This window comes from Eptatretus burgeri, chromosome 6, assembly GCF_056783735.1.
Source record: "Eptatretus burgeri isolate ZD-2024b chromosome 6, Ebu_testis_v1, whole genome shotgun sequence".
Lineage (NCBI taxonomy): Eukaryota > Metazoa > Chordata > Myxini > Myxiniformes > Myxinidae > Eptatretus > Eptatretus burgeri.
Window position 1 is genome coordinate 47469442 of NC_140966.1, and position 20592 is coordinate 47490033.

Consider the following 20592-nt stretch of genomic DNA (forward strand, 5'->3'; position numbering starts at 1 on the left):
GTGAGACCGAAAGGTCCACCCGTGACTGGTTCCCGGCGTTAGTCCGAGAGGGTCACGACTGGATTGTCCGTCCAGTGGGCGACGTGCCGCGATTCGAGTTACGTGGCCGTTCGCACGCCGGCGGGCGCGAATCCGTAACACTGGTGTCAGGAGTGGGATACAAATCCATCGCCCTCCTCGCGGCACTGGTATCGGAGAACAGGAAAACGGGCTCTCCTGTCTCCAGCTAAATTCACGGGAATCGGTCCAGGGGTGAGAGAAGCGACCCCCGATTCCCTCCAAATTACGAGCGAGCGAAATTAACCCTTCACGAGAAGCAAGATGGCGTCTCAAGGCGAGCGGGAGCCGGGGGTATTAGAAATGGATGTAGAATGTGTAGAATCCATGGCTCAGGATGAAATCCCCGTGCAGGAAATGTTGGTTGTGCAGGAACACGGACTCGCCCAACTGAACCCACAGCCCAAAATGGGTGCGGCAGCGGCCGCGGTGTATGACACCTCCCCTCCCCCTCTCCACCAAAACCCTTCCCCGACCCCTGCCGAAACGGCTCACCCAAGCGCACCCGACATGGCCCAGCTATTCACCATGCTGGCACAAATGAATGCGGAAATGACAGCGAAGATGAATGCGAACATGAACAAGCAAATGGACGAAGTGAAAACGAGGATGGATGCGAATACACAACAAATAAATGCGGATATGAAATACGAAATGAAAGGCATGAACGAAAGGATGGATACAAATACAAATGAAATGAAAAACGAAATGAACAAGCAAATAAACGGAATGGAAGCAAACATGAAGGAGGAAACGAAAAAGCTCCGGGGTGAGACACAGAACATGGGCCGATGCCTGCAGGCGGGCATGAAGGCCGTGACCAGGGAGATCAAAATGGCGACTCCACGTGTGGGAGCGAACGAGCTGGGTGGGGGTGCAACGGCTGACAGGCCCGCGGTGGAGGCGGGTGAAAAAGTAATTCGGGGAACGTGTTGGGCGAGGGTCGTGACGATGACCGAAAGGGAAAAATTAAATGGGGAGACCAAAACGTGTGAGACGAGATACGAGGTGACGACAACGGAAATAATAGTTGAGACAAGGGAGGTAAAGGGTGAAGAGTTGGCAGAGACACGGGAGACAGAAAAAATAGAGGGAAGACTGCACGATGAAGACGGGGTCAGTGACGCACACACACACACACACGGAGGTAGTGGAGGACGATGAGGGTGAGCTCGCGGACTGGGTAGAGACCCGGTGCGAGCAGTTGGATGGCCTCCTCCAGGAACGAGGGGAGGGAGTATTCCCCCTTGAGGCGAGTCACGACCAGGTGAGTTCGGTCGTGCTTTGCGAGGTTGAGGGGCCGAGTGCTGTGAACGGGTGCTCGGAGAGCTTGGGGGGTATAGAGGCCCCGGAGACCCTTGTGGGGACACAAATCCCCAGTGTGGTTGTCCCTGTGTGTGTGGTGCAAGGTGTGAGTGCGTCCCCGTGTGTGGAAGCGACCCCGTGTGTGAGTGGTGTGGTGGAGATGGTGCCGGAGTACGTGCTTCCCAGCACGCCGTGTGTGGATGAGGCACCGCGGGTGAGTGCCCCCGCGTGTGTGAGTGAGGCACGGTGTGTGGATGAGGCACCGCGGGTGAGTGCCCCAGCATGCGTGAGTGAACGGCCGAGTGTAAGGGAGACCGTGTGTGTGAGAGAGCGGTATGTAAGGGAGATGTCGGTTGGCATGCGGGAGCACGCAGCCGCGTCTCCCGGTGTGAATGTAATGGAATGGAGTGTGAGCGTCGTAACACGCAGGTGTGCGTGGGTCGAATGGCGACGACGGCGACATGTAAGGAAAGAAAGCCGAGTAGCGGCTGTAGTTGTTTCGGGGACCGTGCCGGGTTCACCCAGCAGTGAGCACGCGGTCCGTGCTGTGCAACGCACGAGACCACCACGTGCTCGCTTGCGAGAGTGAAGTCCCGGTCCGGAAACGCACGCGGTGGATTTGCCGATCCCGCGGACGGACAAAGTTTAGGCAGGATTTCGGATTTGGACCGGACGGGTTCTCCACGCGATCGTGTGTGTTAAGCTCCAACGGGCAAAGCACATGTGTTCGCGTGGGGAACCCCTCGAGACGTGGGGCTTGTTATTTTTTTTTTATGCGCACGGTGACGCCATGGCTGCACGTGGGGTTGGAATCCGGCAGGAGGGGTATCCCTGCCGGATGGTACCGTCCAAAGAGGGACGAGGAACACGTGCAGCTGCATGATGTCACGGGCAGGTGCAAAGTGCGCGAGCTCTGAGTTTCCGCGCTGGTGCTGCGCATGTAGAAAAAAAAAAAAAAAAAAAAGAGCAAGCCTCACTTTCGGGTGCACAGGATTCCTGGGCAAGGGGTGGAAGACCCCCTTGGCCTGGGCAAAGGATGGAAACTAGTTAGGGGGAAGGGTTAGCTTAGCTAGACCGACTTCATGGGGCAGGGGTAAGTCCTCATGGAGTCCGTGGAATGGATTAGTTAGAGGGATTTAGTGAGCTTTAGGTGGGGAAATAAAATGATTTATTTGAGGACATGGACAGACTTGTGAATGTGTAGAGGGGACGTAGTTTAGCTACGTAGTGTTAAAAGGAACGTGCTACTAGTTTAAGGGACGACGTGGGAGCACGAGTTAGTTAGGGGAGGTAGTTAGAAGGATGGCAGAGTTCAGCGGTGAGTGTGTTGAAAAGTTGTGAGGTGAGTACATGATGAGTGAGTGAGGCCAGCGGGTCTGTGTGAGTGGAGCGAATGGGGAATGCATGGTGCGATGAGTGATTGGGGGGAGGAGTGACTCCCGCCCAATGGACCCCGGGGTCAGTGTAGACTGAGTTAGGGGGTTAGTTAAATTGAAAAACGGAGGTCGTTTTGCTGTTGGTGGGAATGTAGGCTCGAAACCCATTTGGAGGGGTGCAGGAGCCCTGTTGACGGGCTTGGGAGCGTGGCTGCGAAAGGTGAGTATCGCTGAGTGGGTACCCCGGGCACCAGGCTAGTCGGCCGCGGTAGGCCATGGGCCCATGGGGGGCCGGGATAGAGTAGTGGGCACGGGTGCGCCTGCTTGGTGCGGGGGCCCGGGGCGCCATTAGCCACGTGAGCAGTGTTGTGGGCAAGGGTGACCCTCGGAAAGGGGCCTGGGAAGCCAGCCTGCCACGTGTGCATTTCAGGGGAGGTGCCATGGGGGGCACTCCCCGGTGTTAGGGAGCTGGTAGGCTCGGAGGCAGTGTAGTGCCCGGGGGTGCCATTGTCGGAGAATCGGCAGAGGGTCGTGCCTGCCAAAGGGAGCCACGTGTCCCAGCCATGAGACCGTGTGAGGGCACGGAGAGAAAATTGGGGGGGCGAGGCCCGAAATTGTAAGGACACCAACACAGGCGACGGGAATCTGGGTTGTTAGAACCAATAGTTTAAGCGCGAGGTGCTTGTTGAAAGCCCCGGGGTAGTTTAACAGTTAAATGGTTAGAGTAGATTAGGAAGTGTACCCCTCCGCACCATCCATCCCCTCGCTCTCGTTGTGGGCAGCTGAACCCACTTGGGTTATAGATCGCCGAACTCTGGGGAGGCCATTCTGAGGCTTGAGTTGGGCCTCGACACAGGACGCTAGCTCTCCCTTGTTCCCCTCCGGGAAGGGAACGTAGGGGTTGGGAGTAGGCTAGGTGACAGGATAGGTTAGCCGAACAAGGACGATAAAGGGGGTTAGGGGACGATTTATAGTGGGGAGTTAAAAAAAAAAATTTAAGTTGGGGCTAAATTGGGGTTTGACAAATTAAGGGAGTGGGTATGTACAGTGACAGGCAAAGGCGATAGGTGGGAGGGAGACAGGTAGGTATGTCCGAGCCCGCCTTCCAAGTGGCCAGCACCACCACACTCCCTCCACCAACCTCCACTGAACGGCAAAGGCTGGCCAACTTCATCAGCTGGCCGTGTTTTGCTGCAAGGCAGAGGCCGGCTAACTTCGTCTGCAGCTGCTGTGCTGCAAGGCCTGTGCCGGCCGGATCATCTGCAGCTGTGGTACTTCAAGGCCTGTGCCGGCCAGTTCATCTGCCGGCTGTGTTTGCCTGCAGCGGCCTTCTTCTGCGGGCTGTGTTTGCCTGCTGCCTTTGCCATGCCATGCCCACTGCCCACGTTCACCAGCCCCGTTCAATTTTGCTTTGCCCCCCCCCCCCTGTTCATTGCCATGTGCGCCAGGATCAAAGCAACAGTTTGCAAGCTGCAAGAACTGCCCCGTTGGCAGCTACAACACGGGCCTGCAGTGGCGGCCCGTGCACCGTGTTTGTGTCCATCCATCCATCCGTTGTGCTCATTGCGTGTGCCACTTGAGCTGGCACGGAGACTACGTTTGTGCAGCCCATGCACCGTTGTGGTTCACTGCGTTCAGTTCAAAAGGGAAGGCCTTGGACTGCGTGTGAGCAGCCAGCCACGTTCCCTGTCACCCGCATTGTTTTGAGCCAGAGACTGCATGCGAGCAGCCTGGCTCCCTGCTAACTGCTTTCTTTTTGCAGAGTTCAGTGATCCTGGGCCATGGTTTAGTGTAAAATTTGTAAGTTAAGGTAAGATGTACTGTAAATATGAGTGCGCCCCGGCATGTTTGTCTTAGCGCCGGCAATTTTATTTAAGTCGTCCGTGTGAGTGAGTTTGTTTAGGTAGTTACGCAGCCCTCAGGTTATTTATTTTGGGGACACGAATACCATGAATGTCGCACTCAGGGATCCGTCGGTAAAATGTACTAGGGGAAAACTACACATGATGTCACACAAAAATTTGACGACTCGGGACGAGTCTGTAAAAAGGGGAGGGGGTAGTGTTGTGGTTGACCAAATTCGCAAACCACCATTCAGGTCCCTTAGGTGAGGTATCTCGGTAAGTATATGTGTAGTTAGGCCCAAACCCGTTGTCTAGAGGGAATAAATGTCATTCATGCGTGCTGCGACTCTTCAGGATAGCCGTTTTTCTTTTACTATCTTTATTTTGGACCAACCGCCATTATTACCACCACCAACCACGTCTCAACAGTCATCACAACATCAACCACCCACCACAACGCCGCTTCACCACAGCAGCCACGACCTTTGCCGTCACACCTCGCAACCGTCGCATCGCCACCGTTCTTGCGCCGCTTGTGGGTACCGGTATTGGACTCGTGCAGGGCGCGCGCCGAACAGCGTGTACAAAACCACGGACTTTCCGCAGAAAAACGGATCAAAAACGACTCACGCCCACTTTTGTTCCGTCCAATCGGTGAGCGAGGGGCGATTTGGCCCCGCCTCCAGGGCGTTGGAGGGCGGTCGCTATATGCAAATTCATGGATCAAAAAGCATTCACGCCCACTTTTTCTCGGGCCAATGGGGAGCAAGGTGAAAGGTCGAAGGCAGGGGGTCAAAGGCGAAGCCACGGGGCTTATATAAGCGGCCGCGTTCGTCAGGAGAGAGGAGTGGAAGTTGAGAAGCAGGGAGTTCGCAGGAGGAAGAGTTCGGAGTTGGAGTCGGAGCGAAGAGGACGGAGCTGTGGAGAGGCGGCGGTGGCGAAGGCAGACGAGGGGGTGCTCGCGTCGGTGCCGGGAGCTGCACACCAGGGAGGCCGACGGCGCGACCTGGTCGAGGTGGAGACGCTCGTCGCGGGACCCGAGACAGAGTAAAAATCCTCCTTTCCCCGAGCATCAGCAACCCCCTCCTGTTTCCCCCCGCGCTGAGATAGTGCGACCAAGGGGGCCCCCTTCCCACCCCCTACCAGACACTGTCCGCGAGGCTCGCGGAGTTGAGGCACCACCGCCGCTCCGCGTCTCATCACCAGACGGGTAGGCCCGACACGGTCTCGGCCCCAGGCCCGCCTACCCCCTCATCCTGGAGGGTGGTTCTCTGTTCTTTTTCTTGGTTTTGGGTATGTGTTGTCGGCGCCGTCTGTGAAGTAGAATTGTATAAGTGTTGCCGTGTGCTCGGTAGTCGGATAGCTCTGCATTGTGTCTCCGCTTTTACATTTGCTTTTTGTGTAAAATTGCATTGTGTTTCTTTTCCTTTTCTATGTGCTTTTGGTGGAATTGTATATGTGTGCTTTCCGTTCATCGCGAATAAATGTGCTTTATGTTGAACCGTTTTCCCGCTTCGCTTCGTCATTTCTTTCATTGAATCCCCATCTTGCTTCACGTAAAGGGTTGGTCCTGGGCTAAGACGCCCGATAATTAATCGAACCGTCGAGGCCGACGAATAACACCGCTCGGTTATCCCGATAGTACGGAACGGGTCGCTTAAGTGGCCCGTGTCCGAAGTCGACCTGCGGCGAGGTGCGATCGCCCGGTCTACCCTCCGTGTGGGTACTTAGGTAGGTCGAATTTGGCGAGCAACCCTATCCCACGCGGGGGCCGATTGGCTCGATCGCGGTGAGACCGAAAGGTCCACCCGTGACTGGTTCCCGGCGTTAGTCCGAGAGGGTCACGACTGGATTGTCCGTCCGGTGGGCGACGTGCCGAGATTCGAGTTACGTGGCCGTTCGCACGCCGGCGGGCACGAATCCGTAACAATATATATATTTTTGTATGTATATGTATATATATATATATATATATATATATATATATATATATATATATGTATATATATATATATATATATATATATATATATATATATATATATATATATATATATATATATATATATATATATATATATATTTGTGTATGTATATATATATATATATATATATATATATATATATATATATATATATATATATATATATATATATATATATATATGTATATGTATATATATATGTATATATATATATATGTATATATATATATATATGTATATATATATATATATATATATATATTTGTGTATGTATATATATATATTTGTGTATGTATGTATATGTATATATATATATATATATATATATATATATATATATATATACATATATTGTTACGGTTCTCGGAACCGTATGCAAACAAACATATAGTTGTCCTGAAATTCGTTATGCCATAAGTATATTAATTAGGTGCCGCGAGGAGGAGTGATGTAAGGGACACATCGGCCATTTTGGAGTTAATGCCATATCGCACTATTTTAACCCTTCCCCTATCATCCGAGCTTATCATCATCATATCATTAAAAAAATGTCACTTACATCACTCCTCCTCACGGGGTCTCATATGTGTAGATAGATCCCTACCTTGTGTGTATTAGGAAAACACTGGATTGTGTTGCGATGTTTTTTTCGTTAGATTAATAAATCATTATATCCCCTCCATTACGATCCATGGTACCATAGCGCTTGCAGCCCTCGGTTCGCTGGCCACAGCACACCATTGTCCATCTGCTGTCTCCAGAGGCTCGTTCTCGAGGAAAAATCTTCGTGTTCGCTGTTTCAGTTCCTCGGCTTCCCCAAACGGTCCAATTCCTTCTTGACTGGTCCAGACACGCGTGGAGGGGGTGGGCTCTCCTGCCTGGCCGAAATCCCACCCAGAAAGGGCAGACCCCATGAAGGCCCTGTCCAATCAGGATGGATGATGACGTCAGCTTCACCATGGCCCTCCCCGACCTTAGGGATCTATAAATTACGACACCATCCTCAAAGTAGAGTGAGAGAGTGAGAGAGTCGGAGAGTTCATTGTTGGTAGTGAGAGAGTCAGAGAGTTTGTTGTTGGTTGAGAGAGTCGGTGGGTTCGTTGGCTGGTTGCAAAGAAAGAAGGAAGGTCGTTAGTTGAGTGGTTGAGTTCTTTGGAGTTCTGTGGTGGAGTCTTGAGTTCGGCGGTTGAGTTGGTCCCTTGGTTGTTGGTTGAAGAAGGATGGTCGGGATCACGGAGTGCCTGCCCACGTCTCGCCTCAGCGGCCCGTCTGTTGTGCTGGTCCGAGTACACCCGACCTTGACCGGGTCGCTCGTTGGGTCCTGTCTGCTGCCTTGGACTCCGCGCTCTCTATCTGGGCTCCTTCGCAGGCACAGTCTCCACACGTGCGGCTGTGGGCCGAACTGCATGACCTTTGTCCAGTGCCGCATCACGGAGCATCCCTTCCCTCGAAACATTCAGGTACCAAAAGAACTGCGACCTCAGCTCCCTCCCTCCCTGGCTGCAAAAGTCTTTTGCCATTCAACTGGGTTTATTTTGTCCGAGTGTGCGTCTGAGTGTGTGGCGCCTGTCCAAGTAGAATTGTATAAGTTTTTGATCATTGTAATTCTTGCCTGTATTATTCTCGCGACAAGTCTGTTCTGTGTCCTCTTTTGTAAGTTGCTGTAAAATTGTCGCACTACATCTCTCTTCTGTCTCCTGCATAGCACCCCAATAAACCTTTTTATGTGCCACATGACTTTCCTCGCCTTGGTGAAAATAAATTATTGTAGAAATGTTCCCAGTTCATTTTTGTCCTTTCCTTCATTGGTCCAGCATGGTTTGGATCGAAGTTTAGCCGGGTCTTTGTCCCTGATAATAATCTGTTCATTCTAGCCGGTACGCCCTTGGCAGTTCTGCTTGGCTGTATCCGATCCGGAGTTGGTAATTGGTAGTTGGTACTCTACCGTAGTTGGTAGAGTGATCCGGTTCGGGCAAGATGTACCGAGGCGTGGTTCTACGGTAGTCAAAACCGCATGGTTAATTTGGTAAACTGAGTACACCTGGCAGGAAGACCCTATGCTTCGCAGTCGAGGTATTGGCGTCCACAGTCGGTTAAGTGACCCGCCGCATCACGGAATTATTCGTGTGCGACGGCCTACAATTCCGGGAATCTGGTGGGAGATGACGTAACTTCCCCCACCTAGTGGTCATGCTCTCGCCACCAGACTCCGCCCCGCAACAATATACATATATCTGGATACATATATATATATATATATATATATATATATATATATATATATATATATATATATATATATATATATATATATACATAACACACGATATGGTGTATTCAAATTAGTGTACGCTCATTTTATATTTTGCATCTTACCAACATTAACGAATAGTCCTGCTTTTTCACAAGCCACCGTGTTGTGGAATAATAGGTAGAGGTTGAGGTTGAGGTAGGGTGATTTAGTACAATAATTATTGTTTTTCACTCACAGGAAACTTCACCCAAATAGTTTGGCGAGCGAGTGAGCAGATGGGTGTTGGGCTTGCACAGGGAGGAAACCGGTTGGTTGTTGTGGTTCGTTACCACCCTCCTGGCAACATCGACACTGAGAAGGCTTTCCGAGAAAACGTACTACCTTCCAGTGCTAAGAAGAGAAAAAGTGGGAACACAGGTCTGAATGCTTTTTATATTTTTAGTCTCACACACGACATCCTCTTTGGGGTGTGTGTGTGTGTGTGTGTGTGTGTGTGTGTGTGTGTGTTTGTGTGTGTGTGTGCATCAGATTATTATCGCTCCGAAAATGTTGAAAAAAAAAAAAGAAAAAAAGATGATGTTGAAAAAAATGATGAAAATAACCAACACATGCCTCGTAGCCACAATGAAGCAAATTCAATGGCAGCCATATTGGATTAACGTAAAAAATGTGGACATCATTTTCTTTGAAATTGCTCAATGGAAAAATAAATTGAAACTTGGCATATGTCATCAACTCCCCATGGGGAACATAGGTTGATAACGACGACATCATCACTGAAGTGGTATTCCAGCTATAAAAGGTAGAATTTAAATCCTTATCCGAAAAATCTGAAACTTCATACATCTCATAAACGACCTGAAGTGAATGAAGAATTAAACTTATGATGTCTTAACTATGCCAAGAAACTATGTGACATGATAGGGTTGCATGGATTATATGCGAATATTTGCCATAATAATAATGTGTTCAGTTAACCATGGTATTTTTGTTCAGAATGAGCATGCGAGATGAGACTTTGCACTCCATGAGAGCTGTTCTAGTTTACTGAAGCCTTCTGTGAAAATAAACAAAATCATTTGGTGATTTAACAAATTTCTCACAGGGATAACATAACACAACAATATGTGATCATCTCAAAACACAAAGAAGTAAAAGAAAAGTGCATGATGAATGAAGTTGACTTTTTAACATCCACAAACAAAGTTGTAAAGAAAAGATAATCAGTACAAATGTTGAAAATCGAAATGAAGCACCACGACAGCATTGGCAGTCAAACTTGTCGAGGGGCAGAGTCGGGACATTTAATTATGGACAGGAAAGTCAATGGCAGTGATTACTTGATAAAAGACAAAGAGTGGTGCTGCAGTATTTCTGTTGGGAGGTTTGAGAAAAAAAAAAAAACTCCCGAGACGCATCATAGTGAACAGGGAATTTGTTCCATCAATTTGTGAAATGATGGTAACAAGTTGAGCCAAAACTGCAGATACCCAAAAAGGAATGTGTGACGGCATCAGTTTTCGTGACACCCCACGAAGACCCGGACTCCTCCAGATGACGTACCGATTGACTGAATCGAATGCTTTGCAGAGATCAACATAGGCTGTGAGCAGCCCCTGTTGAAACTCTCGTCTGCATTCAGTGAGGACCCGAAGAGCAAGGATACGGTCAATCGTTGACCTCTTTTATGTAAAGCCTGACTGCTCTGGGCACTGGTGCTCAAGCGGATGGTGGTGAACCCCATCAAGAATTATCCGAGCAAACACATTGCCCAGCACTGAGAGCAGTGTCATCCCTCGGTAGTTCTTGCAGTCCTGGAGATCACCCTTCCCTTTCCAGAGAGTGACAACAAGGCCCCTCTTCCAGTCAGATGGGATGATGCTGTGCTCCAAACAGAGCACAGAACTGCATGTAACGACATGAGTACAGCATTTTCACCAGTCTTGAGAAGTTCAACATGGATGCCACAGATCCCAGAAGCTTCACCCACTTTCAACTGGTTCCCACAAGCGCAGGTAGTTCTCAGTTGATTAGAGTGTCAGTAATAGGGATAGTAACACCCTTGACATCCAACTCAACAGCTGGTGGGTCAGCCTGGTACAGCCAGTCAAAGTAACTGGCCCAATGGTCCTTTACTTCAGACTCCTCTGTCAAGAGCCCACCACCCTCTGCTGTATTCCAAGACAACCACCAGAAAAATCAAGTATGGTAGATTTGAAGGCACTCCACAACTCTTCAGGGTCACCCGAAACACACACATCCCCCAAATTCCCACTCAGCCTGTGCGTAAAGTCCTCAGCCATATTCTCATGAATGTGCTTACCAACATTCAGCATAGGCTGGGATGGTACCATTCTCGTGGAGTTGAGCTGCAACCTTAGAGTTCTGCAATGAGCCTGTGGTCAATATTGAGGAACCGAGCACTCCGGTTGACCCTGCAGTTCTGGATCATCCTCCAGTGACCATCAACTAGCACATGGTCAATCTCCTTTGCCACATCACCAACGTTGGAATAACAAGTCCAGCGATGAGTCTGTGGGCTCTGAAATCATGAACCAGTCACCCTAAGTTCACGACTTCTTGCAAAGTCAAGGTATTTAGTGCTAGTCTGGTTCACAGTTCCAGATCCATGGGGACCAAATCATGCCTCATAGCCATCCCTATCAGTACCAGTCGATGCATTGAAATCCCCCAAGATGAGAAGCGCATCTCACCTGGGGCACCAATTAATCACGGAATTGAGCGTGGCATAGAATGCGTCCTTCACAGTGATATCACTAGCCTCAGTCGGAGCATATACAAAGATCAGGGAAACGACCCCCAAAGAGTGACGAATCCTCAGTCTCGTAATGCGCTCATTGACCGGTGTTACCTCAATTATCATGGGAACCAGATTATTGGACACAACTACAGCAACTCCTTGGGCATGGTAACCAACAGTGTGACCAGAGCAGTAGTAGGTGTAACCACTTGCCATGATCTCTCCACTATGTGGTTTCACAGACCTCAGAGAGTGCTGCAACACTGTTGTTAAATGCTGGAGATCAGATTATGGCAGAGACAGGTGATCGTCCTATAGTAGAGTGAGGACATTCCAGGCACGCACCCGAAGGGACCGCCTCAGGTTAAGCTGAGGGCACTGCCATCTGGTGGTTGACACCTCAGAACCATGCCGTCACACACCACCGCAATCTCACCCAGGAAGGTTACCCTTGCTTTTCCTCCTATCATCAAACAATGGGGTCCCAAAGGCTTTGCCACAATTCCATCATCTGGTGAGCTGCCCTGCGAAGAGCAGCTGACCACAGAGTGAGTGGGTTTTCAGTTTCATTTGATATATTTGTGTTTGTTGTGGAATGAAGTGTTTTACGGTAGCCGGAGTGCAAATCCTGCCAACAACCTCCTACAAAAAGGTAACCCAACTGAAGGAGGATGTCCGCAGACACAGTTGGGCACCAGATATGAATGCCCTTTGGCTTTCAAGGAGCTCCTCCACCCTTTGACAGGTTTTGTTTTTAATCTTGCTGAGTGTCCATATCCGTACACCATCCTCACCAGGAAACATGGTGGGGGAGACAGTTTAGTCACTGACAACCTGACCACGAAACAGGTTAGTACAGGTTTACATGGTACCTGTAGCATGTCACAGATCTGATCTCACCTGACGTAACAATAGGAACAGCCAATTTGGAGATGCAACCTGGCCACATGGCTCATTTGTAGTCAGGTCCCAGAACCAGAACCTCTTTACTTCACTCCCTTCCCCTCCCACCCCACCCCCCTCCTGTTCCCCACTGCCTTTCTTGTGACCATAACAATACTGGAATGATCCATGTGTGGAGAGCATCAAAAGCTTGTTTCGCTATTATTTGTTTTCGATTCAGACAAAGATCCAGCCAAAAGACAACAATGGTGAGACATAAATATGTATACTATACTCTCATTCAGCAAGCAAATTCAAAAGGTTAATTGTATACATCTACATGCTATTTGCAAATTCGTTGAAACAGATCACACATTTAATAACTAACCCCCCTCCCCCACCCCACCCCCTCAAGGTCATCGCAATACTTCATGATGGGTCATTGTTGAGAGTAGCAAGAGTTGTGTAGTTGAATAAAAGCCTTAAGAATCTTCCTCATCGGGATGAAGGTGCTGCATTTATGGAGGACCAATTTAATATTTCATGCTCCAAGTATTCACTGCAGGAACAAAAGATCAATGGTTTTGCCTACATTGCAGTGTCTAGCTTGGATTTGAGTTTGTAAAATATATTTGTTGATTTCATTAATATCCTGAAATTTTAATGCAGGTCAAACCAAAGATGAATTTGAAGTGGAATTTCTAGAAAGACACAATGAACTGCGTGCAAGACATGGTGCTGCCCCTCTTTCGCTGACCCCGAAGCTGAATACTGATGCTCAGGAGTGGGCAGATCATTTGGCTAAATCTGGGAAGCTGGAGCACAGCAATACAATCCATGGAGAGAACCTGTACTGGAAAACAGGATCTGATGCTACCGGTGAGTTTTGGTCGCTTTTGATAAAGATAATGGTGGAATATTTCTCCATCAGCCACCATAGAGAATGGATGATTTGAATGAATGGCAAAGCAGAATCACTTCTACAGTTATTCAAATTATTATTTTTAGGGTCAAGGCTGTTATTATTGTCAATGACTAAATAGATTATCATTGATCAGTAAAAGTAAAATGTATGAGGGCTTCGAACGAGTGTTGGTGGGTTAGAGCATCAACTTAGAGTTTGCAAAGTTAGTGGTTCAAACTCTAGCTGAGTCATACTAGAGACTATTTTTTTTTATAAATGGTACGTGCTGTTTCCTTGCTTGATGCTCAGCATTTTAAAGGAGAGAGCATGGAAAAACAAGGAGAAAAAGACAGAACATGTCATAGCCCTCGTGGTTTTAGTAATTTTTCTGTATGGAGTTAAAGGGCTAGCCCATATTTATTTCCAAATAAAATGGCTGCCAGTCGGCCATCTGTGAGCGAATTGCGAAACAAAATGATGTACATATTTATACCATTGTGTATTGTCTTTATGCCGAGTTTGAACAAAATCGGTCCATACATGTCCGATATATGGCTGCGGATGGATGGACGAGATCCAATCCATAAGTCCCCATTTGGACTCAGTCCAATGGGAGCATATAACACTGGGAAGGCAACGGCAAATCACCCAGTGTAATCCTTGCCAAGAAACTGCTTCAACATCATCAACGTTCTGTAAATAGTATGGTACATCAAGTATCAAATAAGCTGAGCTTCTAATGGTTCTGCTTTTTCGTATCGGCCTCATCGAGGAGGTTCTGCATATAGTACACTTCAGACAAGAATATATTAATATAATTCTTCATGAATTAGGAGTACATTAGGAAACAATTCACAAATTAATACAGCATATGGGATTTTAATCAACTGTTTAATCCCAGAATCATGAACTACGGTATATGTCCAGATGGCAATGCAAAGCAGGCCAAAACATTGGCTTTTGAAGTTTCAACAGCACTTTTTGGGAGGGTTAATTACTTGGGGCTTTGACACTGAAGATTATGGAAGTGACAACAAATTGTCAAACACCATATTCTAAACCTTCAAAGCACACACAGCTGACATGGCAGATAAAATTGGAAAAAAAAACGATGCATAGAAGAAATTGCTGCCATATAGTGTGATAGGCAGCGATCAACAAGGATAGTGCAGATGAATAAAATTAAATGGAGTGAAATTTGCTGGTATTGTTAAATGGTCGAGCGGAGATAGAAATTTCAACAAAAAGCAAACTGCAGGCCATGAAATTCCATAGGCATGTCCTTATTTATAATTTGTGCTGCAAACAAGATATACAAATGCACAGTCACTAAATTGTGGACAAATTGAAATGTTCTTTAATCACGTGAGTACTGATTCTTCAGATTGTTTATTGATAGCGGCATGTGGTTATAGAACCTTTTGTCTTATTTTTACACCACATGCCCCAGGAGGTTGATTAGTTTCATTTCTAACGTTTATTTGGCATTGCCAGGGTCCTCTGGTCCCTTTTAATGATTGCATTGCATCCGATTATGATCTGAGCATCATCATCATCATAGACAAACAACTTTATGCTGTCACTTTTAACATTGCATTAAAATGCACGCATTTTGTATTGACTTTAAAGGTTATAACCAATTTTCAGATGCATTGGAATTATTTTTGCATTGACTTAAGAACATTACAAAAAATAAGGCACAGTAGTCAAGTGAAAACGATGTTTCACCTTTATGTTTTCAGGAAAAGCAGCTGTGGATAGCTGGTACAGTGAAATCAAAGATTACAACTTCCAATCACCAGGATATCAACCCAACACCGGTAAGATGACAAATTCTCAAAATGATGACCAGGAGGCTGATATTCAAATCCACATGGAGGTTGTTGTTTAAGGCTAAGTATAACAAATAACTATTTTATTGGGATATTCACAGCAACATGCACAACATTTATATTTCAGAATTAATTTTAAGGTTCTGGGAATTTCCCTTCCATTATGAGATCGGTCAATTAGAGATACACCGGGAGCATTCCGGATTGTTGTCCTTTTTCCATTTCAACACTTCTTATAAACTATAGCCATAACTCAACAAAGAATCGTTCATTCCCTTGATGTTTGTCAGTTCTACACTGCTCTTCCATGATCTTCGCTCCTGTAAACAAGAAAAATAATAATAATAATAATAAAAGGAAAGATTCTCGATTCTCAACTGAGTCAAACTATAAAGTTTAAGTGTAATGTGGATATCACCCGATTGAAAATTCACAACATAAAGTTTATTTGTGAATAACATCCTCTGGGGTCTTCATCTTCACCTTTAATCAGTCTCGGTGGCATACTGGTTATCACATCCACTCTCAGTTTGGTAGCTAAGTTGTCCGTTTGATTCAGACCCAGGTCGAGTCACAACAAAGACTTTTAAATTGGTCTTAAAAAAAAAAAAGTTGAAAACATCAAAAATGATACGTGATGTTTCCTTGCTTGATTATCAGCATTTATATGACAAACCTAAACAGTTGGCAACCATGGAGAGGACGAAATTCCTCCTTAATTGCCCCACTGGAGAAAAAATTGACATCATGAAACATGGCGTTGCTGATACCCGGAATGCTCTGGGGAGGGAGGGAGAGAGAGAGAGAGACTGAGACTTGACAGAGAGAGACTTGACTTTTATGTCCTTTTATTACAAAAATTGATTGCCTCACAAGCAGAGGCTCACACAGTTGCTCACAATTTTACATCATAAGCAAACAACAAGAGGTTTAGACAGAGGGTATACAGTAACTAACTAATAAGTGTATTTTAACTGACCCTCAGATACTTTACAGAAGGCATTGTTTACGCACCATTGGGTCTCAAACACCTGTACCTGAGAGCAACACCAGAACTCCTGTTTGATTCTTGAAACACAAAGGGCTTTAAACACTTCCAAGCTATCTGTTGTATACAAATCATTGCACACTTTTGATTTTCTTATCTTATACATAGCAAGCTGAGCTTGTGAAAGGAAAAAAAATGAATTTGGATTGCTGTTGGGGAGTTGAAGGGCATACTCGGGCCAAAAATAAAGATTGGAAAATCAAAATTACTAGAGAGACATGCCAAAAGCATCTTCAGGAAAACAAATACAGGGGTTAAACGGTTACAGCGTATATACGCGTGAGGTAGTGCTTCGGTTTGTCCACAGAAGGGACATTGCTCACTTTTTGTTTGTGAAAACCGGTGAATTAGAGAATTTGTTGGCAATACCCAATGTGTGATTCTCCTTTGGAGATCTCCAACAGGCTTTTGGTACAGACTGTCTTTAGTACCAATTCCAAATAGGATACAGGGGAGAGGTTTTTGGTAAGACTGTGACCCATCTACAGGATACAGGGGAGGACAAAGAGGGAAAAAGGACTTTTAGGCATTGTATGTTCAGGTTTTTTGGATTATTCCCAGAAAAGGATCGAGATCGGCCAAAACCAATAGGTTCTAGACGAGTAGAGCCAGATAGATAAAGGTTTGGGAAAGGTGGGGAAAAGTCACAGGAGGGTATAGGAAGGTTTTTTCCAAACTTTTTGTGAGGCACAGTAGGTGTGTAGTACCAATTTCAGCACGCTGTCCACTTCGCGACATGATCTAATGGCAACCTCTGTCGCAAGAGCAGTGGCACTTAACCACCTATCATTGGTGACATTCTTCAAGTGGCACACTTTCGTTATTGCATTGTTTGTGAACTGCTGAATGAAAGCATTTTCCCCTTCATTGCCTTCAAATAAACTGTTGTGAAACAGCGGCTCGTGAAGAACATGGGTTCAGTGTAGGTCGAGGGGTCACGACGGCAGCCGAAAGCTTGCCATGCATTGAGTCGGCTTCGGTGAAAAGCAGGTTACCCAGATAAATCTATCTTGGTTGAGTCCATCAAGAACAACTCTTGTGCAAAGTTCAATTTTCCAGCTTGTCGGAAAATGCAACTGGTGAGTTGTCTCCAGACCAAAGAGGGTTCATACAAGAAGCACCATACTGTTCGCAGCCGGAAAGCCATGATGCGGCACTTGACATTCACAAGTCCTTGGCCACCTTCAGCCACTGGTAAGTTCAGGATTTTCCAGTCGCAGCCAGTGCTTTCCAGACCAGAAGAAACGAGTGATGCATTTCTGTATGTTGTCCACGATGTCTGCTGGTGGCTGAAGGGCAAGAACCTTGTACTATAACGTTGAGGTGACCAGACTGTTGATGACTCGGACCCTGCCTTGGTAGGACAGTTGGCAGAGTAAACTCTTCCATTTCAGTAAAATTAGTTCCATGCGTGCCAACAAACCTTCCCAGTTATGCCTCACAAAATCGCTCGGACCAAGAAACACTCCCAAGAACTTGATCCCGTCACTTTTCCAAGAATATTACCATGGAGACAAGGAGAGAGAGGGAAAGGGGTGGTGGTGGGGGGGGGGTGAATAAGGGATAGGTAGAGGGTTGGAGCCGCAATGCTTCTGTTTTAGCCCAATTTATTCTGGCTGATGATGCTTTACTAAAGAGATCCAAGGTACTCGTCATCTTAGCAATGCCTTCTACATGATTTATGCAGACACAGATGTCATCTGCATAGGCGATGCTTTTTAAGGGATTAGTTCCCATAGTGATACCAGATAAGGACTTACGAAGGGTGTTTAAGAAGGGTTCAAGAGAAAGAGTATCCAAAATTCCTGAAAGAGGGCAGCCCTGCCTTACCCCTCTTCCAACCCCAAAGGGGGGTACAAGTTCATTGTTTATTTTTAAAATGGCCATTATGTTTGAATAACATAACTGTATATGTGGTAGAAAGAGGGGGCCAAAACCAAAAAAAATTAAAACTTCAAAAAGGTATGTGTGAGAAACAGTCAAATGCTTTCAAAGACCTGTCAAAGAAGACCAGGCCACAACTTCCATGATTTATCTCACAAATATCAATTGTATCTTGAATAACAGAGATACGATTCTGGATATTATGCCCAAGGACACAGTAGGTTTGGTCCATATGTATAATATATTTTAGTAGAGGTGAAATACGTAAGGCCAAAGCTTTAGAGAGGATTTTATAGTCTGTACACAGCAGGGACACTGGCCTCCACTGTGAGATGAGCAAGGGATTCCCTTTTTTAGGAATCAAAGTAACCACAGCTCTTCTGCAAATTAGTGGGAGTTCATTCTTCTCCAGGCTCTCTTGGAAGACCAAAAGCAATTCAGGTCCAATCAGGTCCCAGAATTTTTTGAAGAACTCCGCTGGTAGACCATCCAGCCAAGGTGGTTTCCCTTCATTCAGGCTCTTAAGGGCAACAGAAAGTTCCTCGAGTACGAGTGGTGATTCTAGATCCATCTTTTGTCTGGGGGAGAGAGAACACTAATACCATCTGCCAATTGAGAAACCAGTTCTAAATCAACATCTTTTGCCTGGTAAAGTTTAGAGAAGAAATGTTTTGTCGTTCTTAATTTCTACCGGGTTAGTAGTGACCGAGTTATCAGGACGTTTTAAAGCGGTGATAAGAGAATGAGGCGATTTTGATTCAAAGTCAAAAAAAAACTGTGTTGGGTTATCTCAGAGATGAAGGTGTTGAAAGCGTAATCTCGTTAACGCTCCTTGGGTATGGTTGGTGATTATACTATTGAGAAGAGACTTTTTCTCATGCAGTCTTAGTTTTTGTTGGGGGGCAGGGTGGGTTTTTAGGTTGCTTTGAATTTGAAGAATTTCTTTCTCCAGTTCCGCTTTTATTCTGCGTTCTACTTGTGTATTTAAAGAGCAGAAATGTTGACAGAAATTTCGAATTTGGACCTTTATGTTGTCCCACCATAACCGCTGGTCATTAAATTGGGGCTTTGCACCTACTAAATTGGACCATACACTTTGAAAGGCACGATTAAAAGAGGGGTTGTCTAATATGGAGATGTTAAGTTTCCAAAAAGAGTGGCGATTTGGAGACGACCCTATTCGGTAGCACGTGGTGATAAGGTGATGGTCTGATAAACCAGATGGAGAAATGCTCGTGGTAGATGAGAGGTTAATAAGGGGTGAGTTTATGAAAAATCTATCCAGCCGGGCAAGGGCCACCTGATTGTTGGCAACTTTACTCCAAGTAAACTGATGGGTGTTTGGATTTTGTATCCACCATATGTCTTGAAGACTAAAATCCCTTATGTTAGACAGCAGTCTGGCTGATCCGGGGTGAGGTTCTGCACCATTCCGATCACGTGCGGGCTGAAGGGTGGAATTCAAGTCACCTCACATTACGATGCACTTTTGCAAATCTAATCGTAACCGTCGTAACCTTTTGAGTCGTAACCTTTTGAAGAAACCTCGGCGGTCTGTGCCCTTTGAAGGAGCATAGACATTTATGAAAGTAAATTCAATATTAATGTCCACAAAATCCAGGGAAGCAAAGTAACCTGGGATTATTTCCTGAAATGAAAGTTGTAGAGGGCAAAAGTGCGGACTAAGCAGAAAAGCAACTCCTGCTGTGCGAGAGTTGGAATCGTGAAAATAAACGGTCTTTTTCATCATTCTATTCCAAACACTGCGCGATGCTGGAGTAGAGTGGGTCTCTTGTAAAAAGGCTTCATCTAATTTTTGTTGTTTAATAAGGTTGACCTCTTGGAGCATCCGAGACTGGCTTGCTCCACCATTTATGTTTAGGCTGCCAAAGATCGCCATAGTGATGAAGAGGTGGCAAGCAAAGAAGTGCACGCAGATCATCATTTCATTTCCATTTTAGCTTTAACAATGTGCTTTTTAAGCCTACTGCACTGTGGTTCGGTGAAATGATAATCATTAAGTCGACGAATAATATTTTTTGCTGTTTCAATAAAACCATGTAAGTCAGAAAAATATTCCTTTATATCTACATGTCTTTTCCTAAAAGTATGATTTAGGAATTTTAGGATTTGCTATGGTGAGACATTAGGAGTACTGTTTGTAGGGAATTCTTCGATGTTATCCGGTTCTCCTTCTGACATGTCAGAAGCACTATCTGGAAAATTTTCAATTTCTAATTCACAAACCGTGTTTATACTCTGTAGTATACAGGTATCAGGTTGTTCTGTTTTCGACGTGGAGGGGAGGGGTGAGGGAGGCTCTGATTCCACCTTGAGTAATGTAGAGGGGGGAGGGGGAGATGGAGTGAGGGGAGGGGGAGATGGAGTGAGGGGAGGGGGGAGGGTGGTAGTATCAGCATCTGCCTCAGGTTTTTCAGGATGCGGTTTTTTTCAGAGCTT

General features: G+C 46.2%; 1 protein-coding gene across 5 annotated transcripts in view; it reads left to right on the forward strand.

Annotated features, from left to right (window-relative positions):
- The window catches only part of LOC147024705 (uncharacterized), a 100133-nt gene that overhangs the window by 42246 nt on the left and 37295 nt on the right, over positions 1 to 20592 (forward strand). For all 5 annotated transcript variants that reach the window (XM_085884876.1, XM_085884874.1, XM_085884872.1 and 2 more), the window contains 3 exons: positions 9059 to 9238; positions 13134 to 13343; positions 15111 to 15188. In XM_085884876.1, coding sequence (XP_085741002.1) covers positions 9059 to 9238; positions 13134 to 13343; positions 15111 to 15188 — 468 coding nt within the window. The remainder of the gene's footprint in view (positions 1 to 9058; positions 9239 to 13133; positions 13344 to 15110; positions 15189 to 20592) is intronic.